General features: G+C 51.6%; 1 protein-coding gene across 1 annotated transcript in view; it reads right to left on the bottom strand.

Annotated features, from left to right (window-relative positions):
* The window catches only part of CEP131 (centrosomal protein 131), a 467,091-nt gene that overhangs the window by 275,788 nt on the left and 167,498 nt on the right, over positions 1-23,805 (bottom strand). Inside the window, exon 14 of the mRNA XM_085617399.1 lies at positions 10,648-10,839. Within this exon, the coding sequence (XP_085473525.1) occupies positions 10,648-10,839 (192 nt within the window). The remainder of the gene's footprint in view (positions 1-10,647; positions 10,840-23,805) is intronic.

Here is a 23,805-nt window from a genome sequence, read left to right as displayed (position 1 = left end):
ATAATTCATCATCTGCTGCATAACCGGTTTCTAGCTTAAATAGGCAATGCAATAGGTCTCACATTTGCAAGAGTTTCAACTATTGCCATTGTACATGACAATACCTTTTATTTATGTGTTTGAAACCTACAAGCGGTGCATAAACATGCACTTTGTACTTATAGTCCTTGCTACAGGCTGGCAGTGATTGAGCCTCTTTTACTGCCAGCCTTGCTTCTCATAAGCAACAACTATAAGTACAGAGTGCGTGTTAACGCACCGCTTGTAGATTTTCAAAACACATAAATAAAAGGCATTGTCATTTACAATGCCATTACTTGATTAATGCTTCACAAAGGGGAAAAAAAATAATACAAATTTCAATGGCAATAGCTCAAAACAATGCCATTGCGAGACCTATTGCATTGTAAATGCTTGTTTAATTTGTTGTCGGTGTCCCTGTCCTCCTAGGCCCACCACAAGGCAAGACAAAGATTCAAACAAGGAACCCCCGCAGGGCATACAGCTAGTAGCAATAAATATTTTATTAGCGGCACTCCTGCTGTGCCGGAGAGCTGCACAATTTTATCTTTTTTCTTTTCCAGGGCAGGGTTTTCCTGGTCCCACCAGGGATACCTCAAGACATACCTCCCACGTTGGGGGCAGCGCAAAGAGCCTACCCCCTGGCTGCCCTTAGTGCTTCTGCGGGCAGGATTTCTCTGCTGTGTGGTGTCCGTCCTGTTCCCACCAGACACTGCACAAGGAACAGAGGACGGGCCCACTACAGTTGGGGGTGGGGTGTGGCAGCGTTTTCACAATATTTTTGTGTTGGCCCCTGGAGAGATGGGTACCCCAGAGGTAAGAATGAGCCTGGGGAGGGGGGGGCATTCACGTCCCCTCCCTTGTTAAAATAAACAATTAATCCTTGTGCCGACCCCCACCCCCGGGCTCTGGCCTACCCAGGGAACAATTGAAGGAAGGTGCGGTGGAGCCCCACACGCTCCGTAGCTCAGAAAAGGGCAACGATCTTTGAAAAGCCCTAACTCCGGCTATATTGAGCTGATATGGATTATCCTGGGCTCTTTTCATTCCTGGTAGCGAACTCCAGGCCTTCTGGCTCAACGAGCGGTGTACCCTGCGCCAGCTCTCCTCCTGGTCTTTGTCCTTGGGCACAGAAGTGCAGATCTTTGCCCCCCCCAACTGGTCCTCAGAGGTTGGAAGGGGGCTAGTGTTTGATCTGGGGGTCTCTAGTTGGCAGGGTAGGTACCACTGTCCAAGTAGGGACCCTTGCTTCTAGTCAGGGAAAGGGGGATACACTGTTAAGATAACCCCTGCTCACCCTCTAGGTAGCTTGGCCTGAGCAGTCTAGGCTATCAAAGGCAATGTGTAAAGTATTTGTACCAACACTCACAGTAACACAGTGAAAACACCACAGATTTACTCCACACCAGTTTTAGAAAAATAATGTATCTTTACTAAAAACTTCACAAGACCAAATATTACAGACAAACCAACATATAATTCAAAAAGGTTACTTTAAGGATAGTTCAAGAGTTTGCAGAAAGTACTCCAGGATGTCAAAGTCAGTGTCCTGCACAATGCGACTCTCACTGCACAAAATGCGACACTTTCGTGCCCAACAGTACCTGTAGTTGCGATAAGGTTCCCAAAAGCTATAACAAGGAAGATGGCAAAGGCGATGCGATGCTCCTGAGATCCTGGGGAGGCTTTGCAGCAGCCCTGCTTCACGCAGCAGAGGTGGATGCGCCGGCTCCGATCTGTAGGGGGAGGATGCGATACCTTTGGCTTTCGTTGCGTAGGTTTCTTAGGGGGAAGCTTCACGCACAGGTTCGATGCGACACTCTTCGATGTGGTGCGATGCGTGGCGCAGCGTTGCCTTCCGGCGCCGCAACTCTCGATGCGCCACGGAACGGGACTCTGCGTCGACGCACGCAGCGATTGGAGACTTTTCACGCACCGGCAGTGGTGCGGCCCGCAAACTGGTTCTGCGACAACCCTCGCAATGGCAGGAAGCTTCACGCTTCGGGACGATGCTCGACGCACTCGGCGATGCGGAGACCCTGCGTGTTGCGATGGTGCCGCGATGAAATTTTCCACGCACTCTCGTCTTGCGACACGCAATCGGATGATGCGCTGGGTACCAGTCACTCTTGTTCACGCTTCTGCTTCCCAGCTCCCTCAACACAGCAAAACGACCTCCTGAAGCCCCAAGACTGGGCAAGCACTCCAAGGCAGGTCAGAACTCTCTCAGCAGAGTTCCAGGGGAGCTGGTGGTGAAGTCCTTTTGTTCCTGGGACTTCTTAACAGGGAGCCAGCTCTTCTCAGGCCCTTGGAGATCAGAATCAAAAGAAGGGGACACAGCAAAGTCCTTCCCCTCTCCTTGGCAGCAAAGCAAAACAGCAAGCAGGCAGTCTTCTCCTCTTCAGTTTCTTCCAGCTTTCTCCTTGGCAGAGGTTTCTTCTTAGTTCCAGAGTGATCTAAAGTTTTAGGTGTCTGGGGTCCTCTTCTTATACCCCTCCAAGTCTTTGTCTCTCTTTGTTCCAGTGGGGGGATTCCCCTGCTCAAACCGGTTCCTGGGTGTGCTCTGCTCTGGAGCACCTGGTTCCTTTCAGAGTGAGGGGCAGGGTGGTTAGACGCTCAGCAGGAGGTGGAGCCTTCTTTGTGCCAGCAGAGGCAGAGTCCTCAGCCTGGCCAGCAGGGGGTGGAGCCAGCTTTGTGTTTGTCAGGGGCAGCCCTATTCAGACCCAGGGACTACTCCTCCCACCCATCTAAAGCAGATCTCCCTATTCACCCTGCTGCTGACTCATCCAGGCTCCTGGAGCCACCTAGCACATCACCTGACACCAGTCAGCCAACCAGCACACAGGCACACAGGAAGGTTAAACAGGAGAATAGCTACTTTCTAAAAAGTGCTATTCTCACACAGTGAATTTAAAAACCATCTTGCTAAAAAGATGTATGATTAAATCCTGAACACAGAGATACCAAACTTGGATTTTCTATCTTGCCCTTATGGGAAGATAGGCATGTAAACAGCCTTCCCCATTCTATCCTATGGGCAAGATAGCCTCTCAGCAGTGAAAAACGAAAATGGCTGTGATTCACTACCAGGGCATGTTACACACCTCAGTACATGCCCTACCTTTCAGATACACTGCACCCAGCCCAGGGGGGTACCTAGGGCCACCATAGGGATGCCTGACATGTACAGAAAGGGAAGGATAAGGCCTGGTCAGTGGGTGCACTGGCCAGGTCGACATGGCAGTCCTGGACTGCACATAGGCACTGCAAGCAGGCCTAAGACATCATTTTAGCGCTACTCCTGTGGGTGGCACAATCAGTGCTGCAGCCCACTAGTAGCATTTGAATCACCAGCCCTGGCACACTCAGTGCACTTTACTAGGGGCTAACAGGTGAAACAAATATCCCAATCATGGATAACCAATCAACACAATAATTTACCAAGGGAGCACTTGCACTTTGACACTGATCAGCAGTGGCAAAGTGCCCAAAGCATCTAAACCAGCAAAAACGAAATCCAGCATAGCATCAAAAATACAGGAGGTAGAGGCAAAAAGTCAGGGGTAACCACGCCAAAGATGCCAGGTCTAACAGCTAGCCTTACTGGTCCTTGGAAAGACCCACTGGTCTTAGGGTCAACTTGGGGGCAGTGTCTTCAGTCCTTTTGGGAATTCGGGCATTTCTCTTTCCAGGTGTCCATGGCTGTCACGCCAAGCACCTCTGGCCAATCCTAGAGTGTCACTACATCTCTCTGCCCCAACCTTCCTGCACAGCATGCTGGAACAATTCAAAACTGAGTCGCCCTGGAGTCACTGGTCATATCTGTTCCTGAGGTCTCAGCTCTGCCTCTCGCTAACGCCAACACCACTGCCAGGGACTTTTCCACCAAAAGTTCAAAGAGGAGTCCACTCCTGTGTTGGCTCCAGTTGTCTGGGCTCCCTCCTTTGTTCAGTGGGCCTGGGCTGTCCTAGCCCTGGTGCAATGTGACTAAGATATAACAAATTCAGATGATGATCCCCTATCTTTCCTGCTCAGGAGTTGAGGAAAGCACCGTTAATTACTCCTTTTGTGTGAGATGGCCTTTGTTTCTGCTGCAGGAGAGAAACGTAATTAACTTGGAACTGCAGGGTGACAAAAGGCCTGGGCTCTGATCCAGAGCTGAGCCAGAGACATACAACACTCCTGAATGACCCACAGGTTGTAAAAATAACCTCTTGGAACACTCAGATTTGCTTTTCTCGCACATGTTAGAACCCATTTTGATATGTCACTCAACTTTGTAGGCTAAAGGGAAGCGAAACTCTAAGGTAGTATTCTCCCAATGTGTGTAATATAGGTACATTAACAGTACAAGTCCTACTCCAGGTCAATATCTAACCCTGTAAATTCTCCTAGGTGCCCGGCTACCTGGGTGCAGTTACCGGCCTGAGCACGACAGTAGTCTCACAAGCGTACACCTCACTAGCCAAGTGCCCCTTACCCTAGTGCATCGCAGAGACCTTATTTTAAAAGGCGGACACTGGTGGTAAGCATGTGTAGTCCATTTGCCATGTGAGTACCGTGGGGAAGACACATGTAGTGAGACAACCCCCGGCAAAAAGTCCAAAACTGGGTGATCCAAATAGCAAAAAAAAACAAGCATTAAAAATGCAATAGGTCTCGCCTTTCATTAAGTTAAAGCCATTTGCTTTGCTACACAATACCATTAGCAAAGCAAATGGCTTTAACTTATTCAAAGGCAAGACCTATTGCATTTTCAATGCTTGTTCTACTTCTAGTGTAGAGTACATATATATGTGAGCAAAATTCCCCGATTAGATATTTGCCGCTAATCAAGAGTGCGAGCAAGCACGTGCAGTAAGATTCCCCGTTCAGTTTTTACTGCAGGTATAGAAAGAGAGCAGACACGTGCAGACATATGGAGTCAGAGTCCACTAGGTTATTAAAGTAAACCCTAGGAGTGGGGCACCTTGACGCTGGTGACATGGAGTCATCTAGTAACCTTACCACTTGGAAAATTAAACAGCTATGGACATAGCGCACCCTTTGAATGTTAGATGGAGCCACACAGAGACAGAATAATGGACCACAGTGAGGAACCCCAGAAGGTTGTAGATTGAAAGAGGCTTGTTAAAGAAGCAGGCTGGGCCTGGCACCATGTGACCTTGTGGAACACTGTCCGCCAACAGGCGACACCCTGTCCCCTGGACCGTCCTCGGGCAGCACACATGCCGTCTCATATACACTGTCCCAGAACATGAGCCATGCTATTTCACATGCAGCACCGGAACAGGGGACATGCGGTCTCATATACTGTGCCGAAACAGGACACATGCTGTGACATATATACTGTCCCAGAAAATGAGACATGCGGTCTCATGCACGTCCACAGAGCATTGCATGCTATTTCATATGCTACAATTGAACAACGGGTATACTGTCTCATATACTGTCCCGAAACAGGAGACACTGTCCTACACTGACCTGGGACAGGACACATGCTGTCTCACATACACTGTCGTAGACCATGAGACATGCTATATCTTACACTGTCACAGCGCAAGAGATGCAGTCTCAAATGCTACCGCGGATCAAGGGACATGCTGTATCATAACTATGCCGGAACAGGAGACAAGATATCTCCTCACTGCCCAGTGACAGCAGCCAAGATGTCTCATATAGTGTGGGTGCATGCTGTCTCATATATAGTCCCGGTACAGGAGACACTGTCCTACACTGTCCATGGAAAGGAAACATGCTGTGTCCTGCACTGTCCCGAGACGGGAGACACTGTCCTACACTGTCCCTGGACAGGACATATGAGGTCTCATTTAAACTGTCCTAGACCATGAAACATGCGGTCTCACATACACGGTCGTAGACCATGAGACATTCTATATCTTACACTGTCACAGAGCATGAGATGCAGTCTCATATGCAACCGCAGGTCAAGGGATATGTTGTCTCATAACTGTCCCGGAACAGGAGACAAGACATCTCCTACACTGCCCAGTGACAGCAGCCAAGCTGTCTCATACAATCCCTCAACCCCTCGTCCGCCCTAGCAGGCATTCTGATCTATAGACCAGCAGACTGTGCAGCGACTGCGTCTCAGTGCAATTTTATTGCTAACAAATCAGTAGTGTATACCAACTTTATGGCCCTGGGAGATTTTAATCTCCACGTGAACGACCCGAATTGTGCACAAGCAGCGCAGCTGGTCTCGTCCTTAGCAGCTGCCAATCTCATACAACCGGTGTCCTCCCCGACGCATATAGCTGGGCACACCTTGGATTTAGTCTTCTCTAATATTACTGCCATTGATATGGAGACTCCTTACCCTTTGGTTTGGTCAGATCAATATATGATTCCTTTTTCGATTACTCTACCCAAACCAGGTCAAGTTAAGTGTACACGATCTATACAAAAAAGAAATTGGAACAATCTGACCGAAGTTCTAGTAAGCCCTATTCTGCAGAACAATTATCCCCGCCTATCCTCTGACCCCAATGCAGATGCAGCTGCCATACATCAATGGATTGCCACTGCTGTGGAGTCTGTTGCGCCGGTCAGAGTAGTGAAATCCATTAGACTGTCCCCCTCTGCTCCCTGGTTCTCTAATGCCCTCAAAGAAGCAGAAAGCAGGTGCAAAAGATTGGAACGCCCGTGGAGGCTGTGCTATTGCACTTTAGTCAAGGGAACTTACAAAAAAGCACTAAAAGATTTTCATAAAGCATTAAAAGCAGCCAGGCGGGATTATACTGTTTTGCGCATCCATAACGCAGACCACTCCAGTAGAGAGGTTTTTAAAGTAGATCAATCCTTTTTTAAACCCAAGGCGATAGAGACTGAAGTGATACCGTCTAGCTCTGGGTGAAAAAATTGCAAGTTATTTTGATAATAAAATTTTAAAGGTCTACGACTCGAATTCTAAGGCAACTGAGAAAGTTGATATTTCTGCGGGTGCGGTGGAGGAACCTCCGCTCACTAATTTCACACCGATCTTGCCTCAAGATGCGTTAGCAGAAATTCAAAAGTGCCGCTCAGGCGCCCCTGATGATCCATGCCCTCCCAAATTGTGGAAAATGTTATCCCTTTCCCTGACGGGCAGGCTACTTCATATATGGAACACCTCTCTGGACACAGGCATCTTTCCAGATAACTGGAAACATGCGACACTTCTCCCTCTGAAAAAGAAACCAAATGCTGACTCAGGAGACCTTAGCAACCTTAGACCTATCTCTCTTCTCCCCGCCCCAGGAAAAATGTTGGAGAAGCTGGTCCAGCACCAACTGACCAATTTTATTGAGCAAAATGGCGCCTTGCACGATACACAATCTGGTTTCCGGGCGGGGTTCAGCACAGAGAATGCTCTCCTTGAGGCGGCAGGGTCGGTGAGATGGTCGTTGGATTCAGGGGCATCAGCATTGCTGGTGCTCCTGGATCTGTCCGCTGCATTCAACACTGTCAACCACACAATACTGGTCCAGAGACTTCAAGGTGTGGGCTTTGGGGGGGATAGTGCTGACCTGGTTGACATCCTATCTGAGCGGTCGCACCCAGAGAGTTGCCCTAAAACCATTTGAATCTAAACCAAAACAGCTCTGGTGCAGTGTCCCCCAGGGCTCAGCATTGAGTTCTTTACTTTTTAACATCTACCTAGCTCCACTGTTTTCCCGGATTGCCAACTGGGGAGTGAAAGCGATTTCCTACGCTGACAACACCCAGTTGGTTTTTACGTTTAAGGAGCGGATGGTAGATGCCTTCAAAAACTTCATAGGTTGTCTGCGAGACATAGCACTATGGATGAACTCTAACAAATTAAAACTTAATGCTGGGAAGACAGAATTCCTGTTCTTCGGCAAGGGCCCAGTGCCAGATTCAGATCTATGGTGGCCGTCAGAAATGGGTCTACCACCATCCCCTGCCACACGTATCCGAAATTTAGGGGTGAGATGGGAGACGGACCTCTCTTTTTCAGCCCAAACACAGCAGGTCTCTGCAACTTGCTTTAGTAAACTAAAAAATCTCCTGAAAGTTTTACATTTCCTGCCGGAAGATTGCAGCAAAACAGTAGTACATGCCACAGTTACATCTAGGCTAGACTACGCTAAGCGATACCAAAGGGGGATGATGGACGGAGCGTTTGAGCAAATAAAACACTCACCCCCAGTCAACTGATCTGGGTTTAATCCATCATCATTCTTTAGCTCATTCCACCACCCCAGTTCAGACATGGCCATATGCAAATCAGTCTGACCCTGTGCATCATGGGAACAGTCAAGCCCGAACTGCCAAGCCAGGTCTTCCCTGGACCGGAAACAAGCATCCTGGGACCGGTTTCGGGTTCATAACCCTCATCAGCCAGGCTATCTTGAATGCAGTGGCAAAGTGAGCAAGGGACCCACGTCTGGGCATACCCTGCCATTTAGGGCGAACAAAGCGATAGCAAAGGGGGATGATGGACGGAGCATTTGAGCAAATCAAACACTCACCCCACATTTACATCTAGGCTAGACTACGCTAATGGCTTATATCTTGGCCTCCCCAAATACGCCATTTGTCGCCTTCAGATGATACAAAATGGGGCTGAGAGACTGGTTCGTCACATACCGTTTCAACACCATGTCCCTCCGCATCTACTGGAGCTCCACTGGCTTCCAGTGGAGAAAATAATTAAATTCAAGGCCATGACGTTGGCCTGCCGGGCCCTTAACGGAAAATGCCCTGGCTATCTGAAGAAAAGATTGTGTCCCTACAAACAAAATTGTGCGTTGAGATCCAATTCTCTTAACTTGCTGCGCACCCCACGCTTTGCGAAAATACACCTGGGTGGCAGAGCTTTCACAGTCAGAACAGCTTGTTTGTGGAACGCCCTACCAGGGTTCCTGCGGCAGGCTAGTTCAGAAACCTGTTTCGGAAAGGCCTTGAAGACGTGGCTCTTTAGGGCAGATTAATATGCGCTGTTAACACCGGAGCTCTCTCTGGATGCAATTACCTGCTGCTTCAGTGCCAGGACAACCCTCTTTGGGGTTGCGCTTTATAAACTCCAGTATTATTATACAGTGTGGGTACATGCTGTCTCATATATAGTTCCGGGACAGGAGACATGCTCTCACATATTTCACCCATGCATTCCGCACCCTCTTCTGACAGTACTTCCTGTAGGACAGCGGACCCCCCCTTTCTCATGAGTGCCTCTCAAGCTCCGCCCCCTCCCTGATTCGGTTTACAGAGCAGCGCCCCGTTTTCTCCTAAGCGCTTTGCATCCCCGTTCCTAGACTGAAAATTCAGTGTCTTAAGGTATGTTCTAACAGCCCCGCACCCCGGTCATGCATCCACTTACTGCCCAGTCGGGTAGTGCTCACCTGAGGTGCCCGCTAGGGGATAGGCACTAGGCGAGAGTACACTCAGGCGAAAGGGGGCACCCCAATGCAACACATACCTGCGCGCTGCTACGTAAAACGACTGTGTGCATCGAACGGGATAAAAAACAAGCCATCAGGAGCAACGAGGTTGGGAACGCGACGTGAGTACCTCAATGGCGCTGTCTCTTAAGCTGCAGCCGAGAGGGAGAGAATGTTGGGACCAGGGGAAGGGGGCGAGGGGAGACAAGAGGAGGGCGTGAGTGGAGACAGGAGGAGGTGGCGAGGGTGGGAGTGAAGCAGAGGAGAGGGACAGGAGGAGGTGGTGAGGGTGGGAGTGAAGCAGAGGAGAGGGACAGGAGGAGGTGGTGAGGGTGGGAGTGAAGCAGAGGAGAGGGAGCAGGAGGAAGGAAAGGGTGGAAAAAGGCAGGGAAAGAGCATGACAACCTAGGGAGGGAAGGGGGCAGGTGGGTGAGACAGAGAAGCTCAAACAGGGGAAAGAAAGGCGACGGAGGCGGGAAGAACAGGTGTAAGACAGGTGGGCAGAACAGGGCACAGATTTAAAAGGGATGACGAAGAGGAGGTCCAGAAAGTGAAAGAGCGAGGATCTCTTGTCTTTATGGGGCCATGTGTTTAAACACATGGCCCCATAAAGATAAGAAACCTTTTACGGCAGAAGGAAAGCAGGAGAGCCCGTCCAAGTGGGCCGTCCAAAAAAGCCAAAAGGGAGGCAACATACAAAGCTCTTTTCCAATGGCTGGCCACCGTTTAGCATAAACTGTGAATCCGGCCAATGGAAAAGAGAGGCGGGGCTTAAAGTCCTCATTTACATTAAATCTCGCCGAGCGAGCTGTGCATTTGCGCAGCAACGCTAGCCGAGACCTAAAAAAAAATTACCATACAGAATCGGCAGAAACCAATTACAACAGTTACATCAATTAATGCGCCATAGTCAACACTTATACAAGTTCATTTAATTGATTCAAATCAAGGACATGTCATGATTGGCCCCTTTAAATGTTTTCCATATTGGTTCTTATTAAAGACCAACAATGGTCATCAACAGTGTCCTAACTGGTTCGCATAAATGACCTGAAATGGTTGGCTGATTTGTTCTCCTCAGTGGCTTGCCTACAGTCCACATCCAGAATGGGTCCCATAACTGAGCTCCTTCGGATGGCTCATGTAAATGTTTACACTAATTGACACTATAAGTGTGCAGCCCAGCCCTTGCTCCAATTAAATAAAAGTTTATCCATACCTCTCGCTGGACATTGGATGCTTGGGAATGAGGCCGTTCCTGCTCAGACTTCTCCATCTCATCCAAGAAGCTTATGATGCTCTGCAGCTTAGCCTCAGAGAGCAGGGCCCCATCGTCGGGCATCATTGGAGGGTGTGTCATCTTCCCAAACCGCTCAAGGTTGTCAGTGGTTAGGGAGTTTGATCCAGCATCCTGCAAGTGAAGAAAAACATGAGACATTTTTGCAGCACCACATCTAGGAAGCATGCCATTAACAACTCAAGTTCAAGTGGTTCAACCACAGCTGCCATCTGTCACTTCTCATTTACACACCATCAAAGGACTGGGATTAAGAATGGGATTAGTGAAAGATTTCAAGAAATGAGGCTAGTAAAGCAAAAGAAGCTATAGGAAGATGACGCTATTATGCATTTTGTTCAAAATGTGCATTATTAATAGCTTGCAGAGCAAGTAAACAAGTCAGAGGCATGAGTTCTAGATGCCTTAGGACGTTCTGCTTAGTTGCCAGTCACAGCCCATCCACTTCCATTGCCTCATTGTTCCCTTGATGTCCGCCCCTTCCAGCATACACATCTTCTCATAAAACATACAGTAAAATGCTGCATGGAGAAACTTTGCTACCTCTGAGCCAGGATACATCCTTCGATTGCGACTGGCTTATCACAAGTGGTTTCCTGGCGAAGGCGGCACGCTCGACGAAACGCGCGTCGACATTCTGAAGAATCAGCGCCACATTTATGTATTTGTTGATATGTAGGTTTCATTCTTTTTAGTAGAGTGGCTTCTCTTCTGACTGTATATATGTATCATTCAATATGAGCATTTTCATGTACAATGTGTAGTGACAAGATTTTTCAAAACCAGACAGAGCTATATCACTACCATTCAGAATCTAATCTCCGTGTTTAGCAAGTAACACACTGATCAGTTATTCATGATATTTACTTGAGTCACTGTCTTTGTAACTTTTAGCCACCTTTTTAATGATTTTGTAATAAAAATAAATCAACATATTTTCTTAATCATTTGGTACATTGAGTTGCTCTCTTTATCAAAATTTGTATTAAGGTCTGTTATTATTGGTTTCCGACCTATGTGTTGCCTAGTGATTCAGTTCTGCTATTTGCCTCTGAGCCAGGATACATTGAACACAAGGATGTCCTATTTTCAATAGCCCAACAATAGCAAACTTTTGCACATTTACTAGACATTTAGCGTTCAAGCCTCAGAGTAAACTTCAGACAATGGCAGAAGAACAGTCACTTCAGTAGACTCAATGGTGTGGGCAAGAGGGCTATAACTGAAGAAGCCACACAATTAAATGAGGTAAGAGGTCTGCAGTGGGTGCTCAACCTGTTCAGGCCAAAGGTCACAGGTTAGAACTCTCACAAACCTAACTCAGTGTTCCATCCTTCTGAAGTTGATCAAATGAGCACCGTGGAGTTAAGAATGAAGAAATAATTTAATTTGTGGTGTGCACTAAATAATGGGAGATTGCTACTGAGGTAATAACCAAGTTATTGGCTTTGGAACCAGAAGAACCATCTTCCTAGTTTGACCACAATGTGTGATCACCTAACACCTCCACTGGCTCCCTGTTGAAAGAAGAATAACTTTCCAGCCGCTCACGCAAACCTACAAGGACCTCCACAACACCAGACCCCAATATGTCAATTTATAGTAACAATGGGGTAACCCAGTATCCCTCAGAACCTGGGCGATCATATATAAAACAAACAATGGTTCTGTCGGGTATGCACTATTTCTTAAAACATTGAATCAATCAAAGGTTAATTTTCATGAAAGACAAATTCTCATAAGCAACACACATAGAGACCAAAAGAGGGGGTATTTGAAAAGTTTTATAAATTACGTCATTTATAAATCCCCACATTCAATTTGTATGGCTGTCACTATAAAAAGTCAGCTGTAATTTGTGACAAAGTGAAGAGTGGTGCTCAGTGCTATAGTGGGGTGCGTAATATATACAAAGTGACTTTCGTGATAACGACGTTTAAAAGGCCAGAATACAACGGCTGTTTGAATAGGTCTGTAGACTGAATAAATGAGTCTTTATACAGAGTCTTTCAGCTGGTCCAGGGGATATGTCGACGTTTCAACCCAGGAGGGCATTACTGTCTTAGTCAATGCGGGTCTTCATCAGGACAAGGAAATTGGGGACAGCCTGGAGAATAGTAATGTATGGTCAGGTGTGTTGACGTGAAAGGCTGAATAAATCAAGGTATGTAGGGTAATAGGGTAAAGGACTCACCTACTGGGGCCCGTGGTGATTCAGAGGGCTGGTGTGTATGCAGTAACAAATGGGTACTGCATGGGTTCTTCCAAAGTGGGTATCCTAATTGGGAAAATTAGCATTATAAGATCTCTAATTGTTTAAATTCGGTGATTTACTAAAACTTAATATCGAGGTTGCGGCCGACTTACCCAGTGAAGGGAATCGACCACTGTCTTCCGAATTGTAAAGACCTCGATGTGGTGGAGGATTACAGGCAATCGTCCTGTCTCTTGTGATAATCACTTTTCTGATTCTGCGAAAAAGGGAGGAGGGGATTAGTCACCTAGTGTGAGGATCGCATCTGAGTGATTGCGCCATAAGCTGTTGTTATACAGCGCTTACCTCAATGAAAATGGTGCCAGGAAAAAATGAATTAATTCCGGTCCGTGGGTGCAGGCTAACGTCCTATCTGCTCGAGCTCCGACAACAAGTGTGCCGCTGGGCGTCTATTTCATGGTCGGGCAGTGCGCGTGTACGTAGCGTGTGTGATAGCCTCCAGGGCTCGTTGCTAAGCAACACGCTAAACGTATGACGTCCCACCGTCATATGAGTCAAAGGAAAAGCGTCCCGGTCTCGTTGCTAGGCAACCGGCTACGTGGTGCATGCGACTCAATATGCGTTTATTTCATGGTAGGGCGGAGCGCGTAGACTCGGTGCATTCAAGTATGCGAGGAGCATTACAATAGAATCTCATCATGAACAGTGAATGAATGGGTGAACTGGGCGCATTCAAGAGTATGCGAGGGGCTCTGAGAGGTGTAGAATCATTTTATTAGAATCCCACCCGATGGAGGTCAGGTCAGCGGTTTAGAGCCAGCATGGTCGATTCGGATAAATCATACATTTAAACAACAATTTACAATTAAACAACAATGTACAAAAGTAAGAACAAACTTTCTTGGATTAAAACAACTAAGAATCAATGCATTGAATCGCTGATACTGCGTTATAAAGTGAGTAAGCTACACATTGTGATTAATGCTACTGAGTTCATGTTTGTGGTCACGACCTGAATGAGTTGAGGATTCTAGAGCGAGGGGGAGTCGAGGGACCCGCAGGCTCAATTGTCGTATGTATGGTGCATGCAGGTAAACAGACATGGGAGTTTCAAAGTGTTATAATTGTCCCATTTGTCTAGCGGTCTCTTCGATCTCGTTCAACCCGTTAAGAACAGAGTTGAGTGAATGAATGGGTGAGCTGAGCGCATTCAAGTGTATGCGAGGGGCTCTAAGCATTTAGTATATGTATGGTACATGTGGGTAATGGGACATGAGAGACTCAGAGTATTAGAGTTGTCCCATTTGTCTAGCGGTCTCTTCAATCTCGTTCAACCCGTTATGAACAGAGTTGAGTGAATGAATCCATTTGCATTCTTTGTAATTTAGGACCCCAGATAATGAGCCACCTCTCGCATTGGGACTGATCTTTTCTATAATCCACCATTTTATGCTGTTTGGAGAATGGTTATGTGTCGTAAAATGCTCAACCATGGGTGCTCCCTGAACCTTGCATTTTATTCTGCTCATGTGTTGAAGAATTCTGGCTTTAGCTTTCTGAATAGTTTGCCCTACATATATCAGACCACAGGGGCAGAGGATGGCATATATGACGTGGGAGCTGTTGCAATTTGTAAAGAGAGGTTGTTTGTATGTTTTGTTGTTATACGTGAAGGTCGTGCCTTCTTGACATTGGTCACAGGCCTTACACTGTCCACATATGTCAATGACTGCATCTCCTTCAATGCCCCCAAGAAGAACCTCCACTCAGCCGACCTCTCCCTAGCCACCGTCCCACGCTTCTACAAGACCAGAGCAGGTGGAAGGTTCTACTTTGCAGCCAAGACCTGGAAGGATCTCCCCCTTCACCTACGGCAAAGCCAGACACTGCACCAATGCAGGAAGGACCTCAAGACCTGGCTGTTCGACTGACCTCAAAGGAGCTGCTCACACCACCCCCCACCGCCAGCGCCTTGCGACCCTAACAGTTGAGTGGTGCGCTTTACAAAACCCTGATTGATTGAACGTGGAGTGTACAAATATTTCAACACATCTGTAACTGCCTGATATCTTACTCCAATAAATACACTCAACAACCACTGTAGTGAGCCACTTGTATTACTGGACCCAAGTACTATGGAAATGTTGCACATAAGCTATCTGAAAACTTGGCAGCCATAACTAAACACTTTGACTGTCAGAGCACCATCGTAATTGCTTCAAATGTGAATATAACAGTCTAAAATTCAGACCAGCTTTCTCTTCTTTATTTTCACTCTACACACTCTAGCAAGCAGCAGTCATTATGGAGGAAAGCATTTCAGCACACAATTTAGGACTTCCCAATAATAAAACCAATAATTTACAGAGATTTTGGTTGCGACAATCAAGGGTTTGCCGGTTTGGACAAATGCCAGGCACCTTCTCAACCATTTATACAATGAAATCACGAAGCTCAAACGATAAAAAGCGCTGCTTGTCTTCAAGATCCTTGCTTCAGTGCCAGAAATATTGGCACTGCAGGTGTGCGCGGACGGGAGAGTCTTGCACCTGTTCTTATTAATTAATTACATGTAGAATTGACATTTATTGAAAAAGTTTAAATGAACAACATAAAATATTTGGAACTGCACAGCAGTTCATTTGCACTTTTACTCATTTCATTGTTCGCTTCCTTCTTTCATAGAGTCAAGAATGCACCAGTCCTCACTTCTATGGCTCTTTTTTTAAAAAACATTTTCACTATAGGGAGCTTTAGAATGTAGATAAATATGTACACATATAGTATACGGCACGAATCGGAGTTTAGAGAAAAGAATGGTGGAAAGAAGCACTAGGCGCTGTTTGCATCACTAGTAGGTCCTGTGATTCTGGGCAAATCACTCAGTCTAGTGGTGGCTAAAAACATCTGCCCTTATGTAATGTAGCCAGGGCGCTCATGTAATGTGTGACAATACATATGGGTCAAGTTGGCAAAACAACAAACTCTCCTGCGTGAACATGATGAGACCGCTGAACTCCACGGAAATCCATTATAATCCACAAATATGATAATAATTGCAGCTTAACGGCACAATACCAGCCAGCCTGTATTATTTTGGCCCTGTAATGCAACAAACAAGAGCTCAGCTTCAGCTATAGAACGCTTTCATCAGTGAAAGCATAGGACACAAGGAGCGAAAAGAGCAGCCTGCAGCCCGCCTCCTCTTGTGATGTTTCTCCCTATCGGCCTGCCCCGCTTCCAGGCTCCAGCCATTAAAATGAACAGAGTTCTGTGAACTCCCAGGGTCATTGTACAATGCACATGTGTTGGACCCGGCCTCGTGGCGTGGTCCTGACTTCCCTGGGGTTGGGCCCGTTCCCCGCCCTGGCCTCCACGGGCCACCCGTTCGAGCCGCACGAGGTCGCATACACCTCGGGGCTCCACCATTTTGTTGCCTACCACGTGACCCTGCACACCAGTCCACCTGACTCCGCTCAACCCGGCCTCGGCCCCAGCGAGGCCCAGACATTGAGGCACCAAGAACTGGCCAGGGTGTATCACGTGAACACCTCATCGCCCTGGCAGAGGGCGGTATCGATGGGACCCCCAACCGTCCCCACACACCGAGGTGCGATCGGCCTCCATCTCTCCTGGGCCCGGCGCCTCTCCTGCTGGGCGTCTGGCCGCTCCCAACCCGGCCTCTCAGCCCCTCCGGGCGCAAGGGTCCGAACTTCAAAGGGCTCCAGGCCTATATCTGGTGCGACCCCGCAACAGACCGGCAGTTGTATCCCGGAGTCGAGAGCCCTGCTGATTGAATCGCGGCCGACCCTACGGAGAAGAACTCTTGCTTGAAACCACCACGAGCCCTGCAGACTGCGTCGCGGCTCCTTCTAGCTGAAACCTTGAAGTCCCCCGGAACATCGGGGCCCTGCTGACGCTGTCGCGGCCCAACCTCGCTGAAACCTCCCTCGGGGCCCTGCTGACGACGTCGCGGCTCGAGCTGAGCAGAAATCACCTTGTGAGCCCAGCTGACCTGGTCGCGGCTCTCCACGAACTGAACGCCAGAGCCCTGCTGACGCCGTCGCGGCTCGCCCCCTCCGAGGTCCGGAGGCCCTCCAGCTTGAGGATAAGAACTGGGCCCCAGGTACCCTCGTACCAAGCTCCTGCCAAAGACTGTCCCGCTACCCCTTCCCTTCTAAGGAGACACTGAGACTTTTGTGGATCCCTCGATCCCTTTTCGTGTAAATATTGATCCCGTAACCTTTAAGTGCTGATAAAGATTTGCTCGTCTTGAGACAACCTCCTTGAGTCCTGTGTGGTGGTGTTACTGTGCTAGTACATGATAGGAGAAGGATCTCCCTCGGAGGCTTCTCAGCAGCGCTCGGCTACTTCGTACAGTGTGGGGGCCCCTCTGGGTGGTCTCTCCGACTCCCCGAGGTCCGCCTTCCAACATTTGGTGGCCAGCGACGGGATCCGAGCCGAACGCAGTACGTACAAGCCAGTAACCCACTAGCTACCCATCCAAACAACCGGAAGTCATGAGCAACCAAGAGAACAACACGACCACGGAGTTCCAGCCCGAACGGTTGGAGGAATACACGCACAAAGAGTTGAAACAGTTCTGCAAAGACAAGGGCATTGCAACCACCGGCCTAGGTACCAAAGAAGAGATGCAGAAAGCCCTGAGGACCTGGCTGGAGGCCGGGGCAGGCCCCTCCCAGGACGAAGGTCCACTGCCCCTGACTGTGGCCACATCAACCGCACCGACTCCGGCAACCGGAGGAAGAAACAGCCTAGAAATCGGCCTCTCCGAAGAGGAGATACAAGAACGGGAGAAGGTCCGGAACCACGAACTAGAGCTCGCACGATTACGGCTGGCCGGCGAACTCCAGCTAGCAGAAAAGAAACTGGCCCTAGAGCAGCTACGGCTACAAGAGGAGATAGAAGAGAAGAGACGGCACCGAGAGTTGGAGGAAAAAAGACTGACCCTTGAGCACGAGCGAAGTCTCAAAGAGCTCGAAATCAAGGCAAAGAACGGGGGGACCGACACCCCCAGTAATAGAGACACCCTACCGCCTGCCGAAAACAAGGTACATATCCCTAAAGATGTCGTCAAGGAGTACTACAAAAATGACGACATCCAACAATGGTTCAAAGCATACGAGGTGGCCATGACCTCCCATCGGGTGCCCCGAAAGGACTGGGGCGCCGGCCTGTGGGGTCGGTTCCTTAGTGAAGGTCGAGACACACTGCTCCAGCTGCCAGAGGAGGTGATGACCTCCTACGACCACATGAAGGAGGCCCTGCTCACCCGCTACGGGCTAACCGCGGAAATGTACCGCCAGCGGTTCAGAGACTGTAAGAAGATCCCGGGCACTACCTGGGTGGAATATGTGGACTTTTTCAGCCGGGCCCTAGAAGGATGGATCAAGGGTAGCAAGGTCACCACCTACGGGCAGCTGGTCGACCTCATCGTTTGGGAACATCTCTCCAACAATTGCTTCGTAGAGCTAAGGCAACACCTCCTCGACAGCAAGATGACCGACCCACGGAAACTCGCTGTCGAGGCCGATCGATGGGTCAACACCCGCGTCCCCCGGAACTCGATGGGGGAGTACCAGAGGAACCCCACCGGACCTCCACGCCAACGCGGTGGAGGGGGAGGGCCGAACCGGAATCGGGACCCCCCCGCCGGGGCCCCCAGGAGCCCGCCTCGAGGGACGCCGCCGCAACACCTCTCCCCGAGCCTAGTCCGAAGAGGGGCGACCGCAGCCAGAACCGGACCACGGCCCCCAGTAACCTGCTACGGCTGTCAACAAACCGGACACTATGCCAGCGATCCGGTATGCCCCCTGAACCGAAGAAGCGGGGCCGGCGGGCCCCCGCCCCCGACAGCTGGTGGCCGCCGCCCTGGGGGAAGGGGAGGAAGAAGAAGAAATCCTCGACCGAGGAACCACCGAATGGGAGCCGGCGGCCATGTCCCTGGTCTGCCTGGGCAGCCGAGAAATGGTGCCCCGCACACCAATCCCAAGCAACACCCAGAAATACCGGCAGCAGGTCACCATCAATGGCCGACGGGCCGAAGCCCTTCGTGACACCGGCGCCAGTGTCACCGCTGTCCGCTGCCACCTGGTGACCCCCGAACAAATCCTACCCGATGTGCTGTGCCCCATCCGGACGGCCGACAACAGTGAAAGCCTGTGCCAGATGGCCCTGGTCCCCTTCGAGTGGGGAGGAGTGTCAGGCCTACTGAAAGTAAATGTCCGGAACGACGCACCCGTGGACTGCCTCCTGGGGAACGACCTAGAGAGTTCCCCCTGGGCTCAAGTGGAGCGACGAGAGCACCTCCGAATGCTGGGACTATCCGAATGGGCCTGCGCCATCACCCGGTCCATGGCCGCCCAGGCCCCCCGCTCATCCCAGGCCCCCGGTACCGCCCAGCCCGAGGGGCTCGCACCAACCCCCGCCTGCAGCAAGGGGGAGGCGGACACCGACACTGGACCGACTGAACCCTCCCCCGAAGAGATTGCTTCCCTAGGCACCCTACCAGAGCTTACACAATGGCGCCACGAAGGGGGCCCCTCACGAGAACAGTTTCAGCAAGAACAGCAGTCCTGTCCCTCTCTCGAAGGGGTCAGACGACAAGCGTCCGCCCAAGCCAACGGTGACCAGACCGGCACCCACTGGGTCTACTGGGCCGAGGGCCTATTGTACAGTGAACAGAAAGTGGCAGAACTCGGGGCCAGCCGCGTGTTGGTGGTCCCTCTCCGCTTCCGAGAGTTCCTTCTCAACCTGGCACATGACGTGCCCCTCGCCGGGCACCTGGGACAAGACAAAACTTACAGCCGTCTGGTGACCCACTTCTACTGGCCCCGGATGCGAAAAGACGTGGACAACCACTGCCGGTCCTGTCAGACCTGCCAAGCCAGCGGGAAGACCGGGGGTCGGGTCAAGGCCCCCCTCCAGCCCTTTCCAGCCGCCAGCACCCCGTTCGAACGAGTCGGGATCGACATTGTGGGGCCCCTGGACCCCCGGACCGCCCTGGGCCACCGCTTCATCCTGGTCCTCGTGGACCACGCCACCAGGTACCCGGAGGCTGTCCCGCTAAGAACTGTAACGGCCCCCGTGGTGGGCCGGGCCTTAATGGGAATCTTCTCCCGAGTGGGATTTCCCCGCGAAGTGGTGAGCGACCGGGGCACAAACTTCATTTCCAAATACATGCGGTCCCTGTGGCAGCAGTGCGGGGTCACGTACAAATTCACAACCCCCTATCACTCCCAGGGGAACGGGCTGGTAGAGCGCTTTAACCGAACCCTAAAGGGGATGATCCAGGGCTTGGAAGAGCCCCTCCGGCGGAGATGGGATGTCCTATTGCCATGCCTCCTGTTCGCCTACCGGGAAGTCCCGCAGAAGTCCCTGGGGTTCAGCCCGTTTGAACTCTTGTATGGACATCCGGTCCACGGGCCCCTCAGCCTGGTCAAGGAGGGCTGGGAGACGAAGCTCCAGGGCGCCCCTCCTGACGTCTACCGATACCTTCTGACCCTACGTAATCAGACCCGCAAGTTCCGAGCCCTGGCTGAAGCCAACCTCGAAGCCAGCCAGGAGGACATGAAGCGGTGGTACGATCAGAACGCCTCGACAATCGAGTTCGAGCCAGGCCAGCGAGTCTGGGTCATGGCACCTGTTGAGCCCTGCGCCCTCCAGGACAAGTGGACTGGGCCCTTTAAGGTGGTGGAAAAGAAGAGCCCCGTCACCTACCTAGTTGACCTAGAGTCCCCCCGGAACCCCCTCCGGGTTCTACATGCTAACAGGCTCAAACCCTACTTCGCCCGGACCGAACTGAGCCTGCTGCTGGCGACCAACGAGGGGGGCGAGGACGACTCAGAGCCTCTACCCGACCTCTTGCAGAACGACGTCCACGACGGATCCATCAAAGGTGTCCAGCTCGCCTCCTCCCTGACCCCGGAACAGCGCATCGACTGTCAACAACTGCTGCAGGACTACGCAACCCTCTTCTCCCTCACCCCGGGGGTGACCCACTGGTGCGTCCACGACGTCGACACCGGGGACAGCCCCCCCCGTGCGACACCGAGCCTACAGGGTACCCGACCGAGTACGGGCATGCATCCAGGCCGAAGTAGCGAAGAGGTTGGCCCTCGGGGTCATCGAGCCCTCTGACAGCCCGTGGGCCAGCCCTGTCGTCCTGGTACCAAAGGCCGCAGCCCCCGGCCATCCCCCGGAGCTGCGATTTTGTGTAGACTACCGGGCCCTGAATGCTGTGACCAAGACGGACGCCCATCCTATACCCCGGGCCGACGAACTCATCGATCGCTTGGGGTCCGCCCGCTACCTGAGCACGCTGGACCTCACCGCCGGGTACTGGCAGATTCAGCTTACCCCCGGCACCCGAGAAAGATCCGCCTTTTCTACCCCTGATGGGCATTACCACTTTCGGGTGATGCCCTTCGGCATGAAGAATGCCCCGGCCACTTTTCAGAGACTCGTAAACAAGGTCCTGGCCGGGCTCGAGGCCTTCAGCGCGGCCTATTTGGATGACATTGCCGTGTACAGCAACCACTGGGCTGAGCACCTAGTCCACCTCAAAGCCGTCCTGGCCGCCCTCCAAAGGGCTGGGCTCACGATTAAGGCCAGCAAATGCCAGGTCGGCCAAGGATCAGTGACCTACCTGGGCCATCAGGTGGGAAGCGGTCAGGTGGCCCCCCTCCAACCAAAAGTCGATGCCATCCAGGCATGGGAACCTCCCACTACCCAGACCGCTGTGCGGGCCTTCCTTGGCCTCACCGGATACTACCGGCGGTTCATCCGGGACTATGGGAGCATTGTGGGGCCTCTCACGGAGCTCACCTCGAAGAAACAGCCCAAGAAGGTGCACTGGACTCCCCGCTGCCAATCAGCTTTCGAGACTCTCAAGGCCGCGATGTGCACTGCCCCTGTACTCCAGGCCCCTGACTACAGTAAAGAGTTTATCGTACAGACAGACGCCTCCGAATATGGGATCGGGGCCGTCCTGTCTCAGGTTGATGAGAAGGGACTCGACCGCCCGGTGGCCTTCATCAGCCGACGGCTGCTGCCCCGGGAGCAACGATGGAGCACCATCGAGCGCAAGGCCTTCGCTGTAGTGTGGGCCCTTAAGAAGCTCCGGCCCTATCTCCTCGGTACCCACTTTCGGGTCCAGACTGACCACCGGCCTTTGCGGTGGTTAATGCAAATGAGAGGCGAGAATCCCAAACTGCTGCGATGGTCCATTGCCCTGCAAGGGATGGACTTTTCGGTTGAACACCGACCCGGCAATGACCACGCCAACGCTGATGGCCTGTCCCGCTTCTTCCGCCGCGACGAGGAGAATCCCCAAGAAGATGGGTGACTCTCCCTGCCTTCGGCTGGGGGGGGACGCCTGTTGGACCCGGCCTCGTGGCGTGGTCCTGACTTCCCTGGGGTTGGGCCCGTTCCCCGCCCTGGCCTCCACGGGCCACCCGTTCGAGCCGCACGAGGTCGCATACACCTCGGGGCTCCACCATTTTGTTGCCTACCACGTGACCCTGCACACCAGTCCACCTGACTCCGCTCAACCCGGCCTCGGCCCCAGCGAGGCCCAGACATTGAGGCACCAAGAACTGGCCAGGGGGTATCACGTGAACACCTCATCGCCCTGGCAGAGGGCGGTATCGATGGGACCCCCAACCGTCCCCACACACCGAGGTGCGATCGGCCTCCATCTCTCCTGGGCCCGGCGCCTCTCCTGCTGGGCGTCTGGCCGCTCCCAACCCGGCCTCTCCGCCCCTCCGGGCGCAAGGGTCCGGACTTCAAAGGGCTCCAGGCCTATATCTGGGGCGACCCCGCAACAGACCGGCAGTTGTATCCCGGAGTCGAGAGCCCTGCTGATTGAATCGCGGCCGACCCTACGGAGAAGAACTCTTGCTTGAAACCACCACGAGCCCTGCAGACTGCGTCATGGCTCCTTCTAGCTGAAACCTTGAAGTCCCCCGGAACATCGGGGCCCTGCTGACGCTGTCGCGGCCCAACCTCGCTGAAACCTCCCTCGGGGCCCTGCTGACGACGTCGCGGCTCGAGCTGAGCAGAAACCACCTTGTGAGCCCAGCTGACCTGGTCGCGGCTCTCCACGAACTGAACGCCAGAGCCCTGCTGACGCCGTCGCGGCTCGCCCCCTCCGAGGTCCGGAGGCCCTCCAGCTTGAGGATAAGAACTGGGCCCCAGGTACCCTCGTACCAAGCTCCTGCCAAAGACTGTCCCGCTACCCCTTCCCTTCTAAGGAGACACTGAGACTTTTGTGGATCCCTCGATCCCTTTTCGTGTAAATATTGATCCCGTAACCTTTAAGTGCTGATAAAGATTTGCTCGTCTTGAGACAACCCCCTTGAGTCCTGTGTGGTGGTGTTACTGTGCTAGTACATGATAGGAGAAGGATCTCCCTCGGAGGCTTCTCAGCGGCGCTCGGCTACTTCGTACAGTGTGGGGGCCCCTCTGGGTGGTCTCTCCGACTCCCCGAGGTCCGCCTTCCAATAACATGAAAACCAACCTTATTCATGGAATTGAAATTCGGAACACCCTCTCCCATGACGTCACTGTTGTAGTGCGTGCCTGCTGGCCGAAGAAGCCCTTGCCCAGCAGGCACGTGCAGCAGGACATCTGCAGTTATCACAGTGGCCCCAGTTAAAAGAAAGAAAGCACAGCCGCACGTAGTCATTTCTTTTCAGCAGCTTGATTAGGTCTCGCTGAGACAGCGCAAGCGGTCTCTTTGAGACATTTTGTAAGTGGGTTTTCAAAAGTGCTACCCACATGGTTGTGCTGGCCTAGAGCTTGCGTGCACTATGGCGTGCATGTGCACAGCTGCTCCTCTGCTC

This window comes from Triturus cristatus, chromosome 7 (assembly GCF_964204655.1).
Source record: "Triturus cristatus chromosome 7, aTriCri1.1, whole genome shotgun sequence".
NCBI classification, from domain to species: domain Eukaryota; kingdom Metazoa; phylum Chordata; class Amphibia; order Caudata; family Salamandridae; genus Triturus; species Triturus cristatus.
The sequence above is the reverse complement of the archived record's forward strand: the minus strand, read 5'-3'. Positions and strand labels throughout refer to the sequence as shown.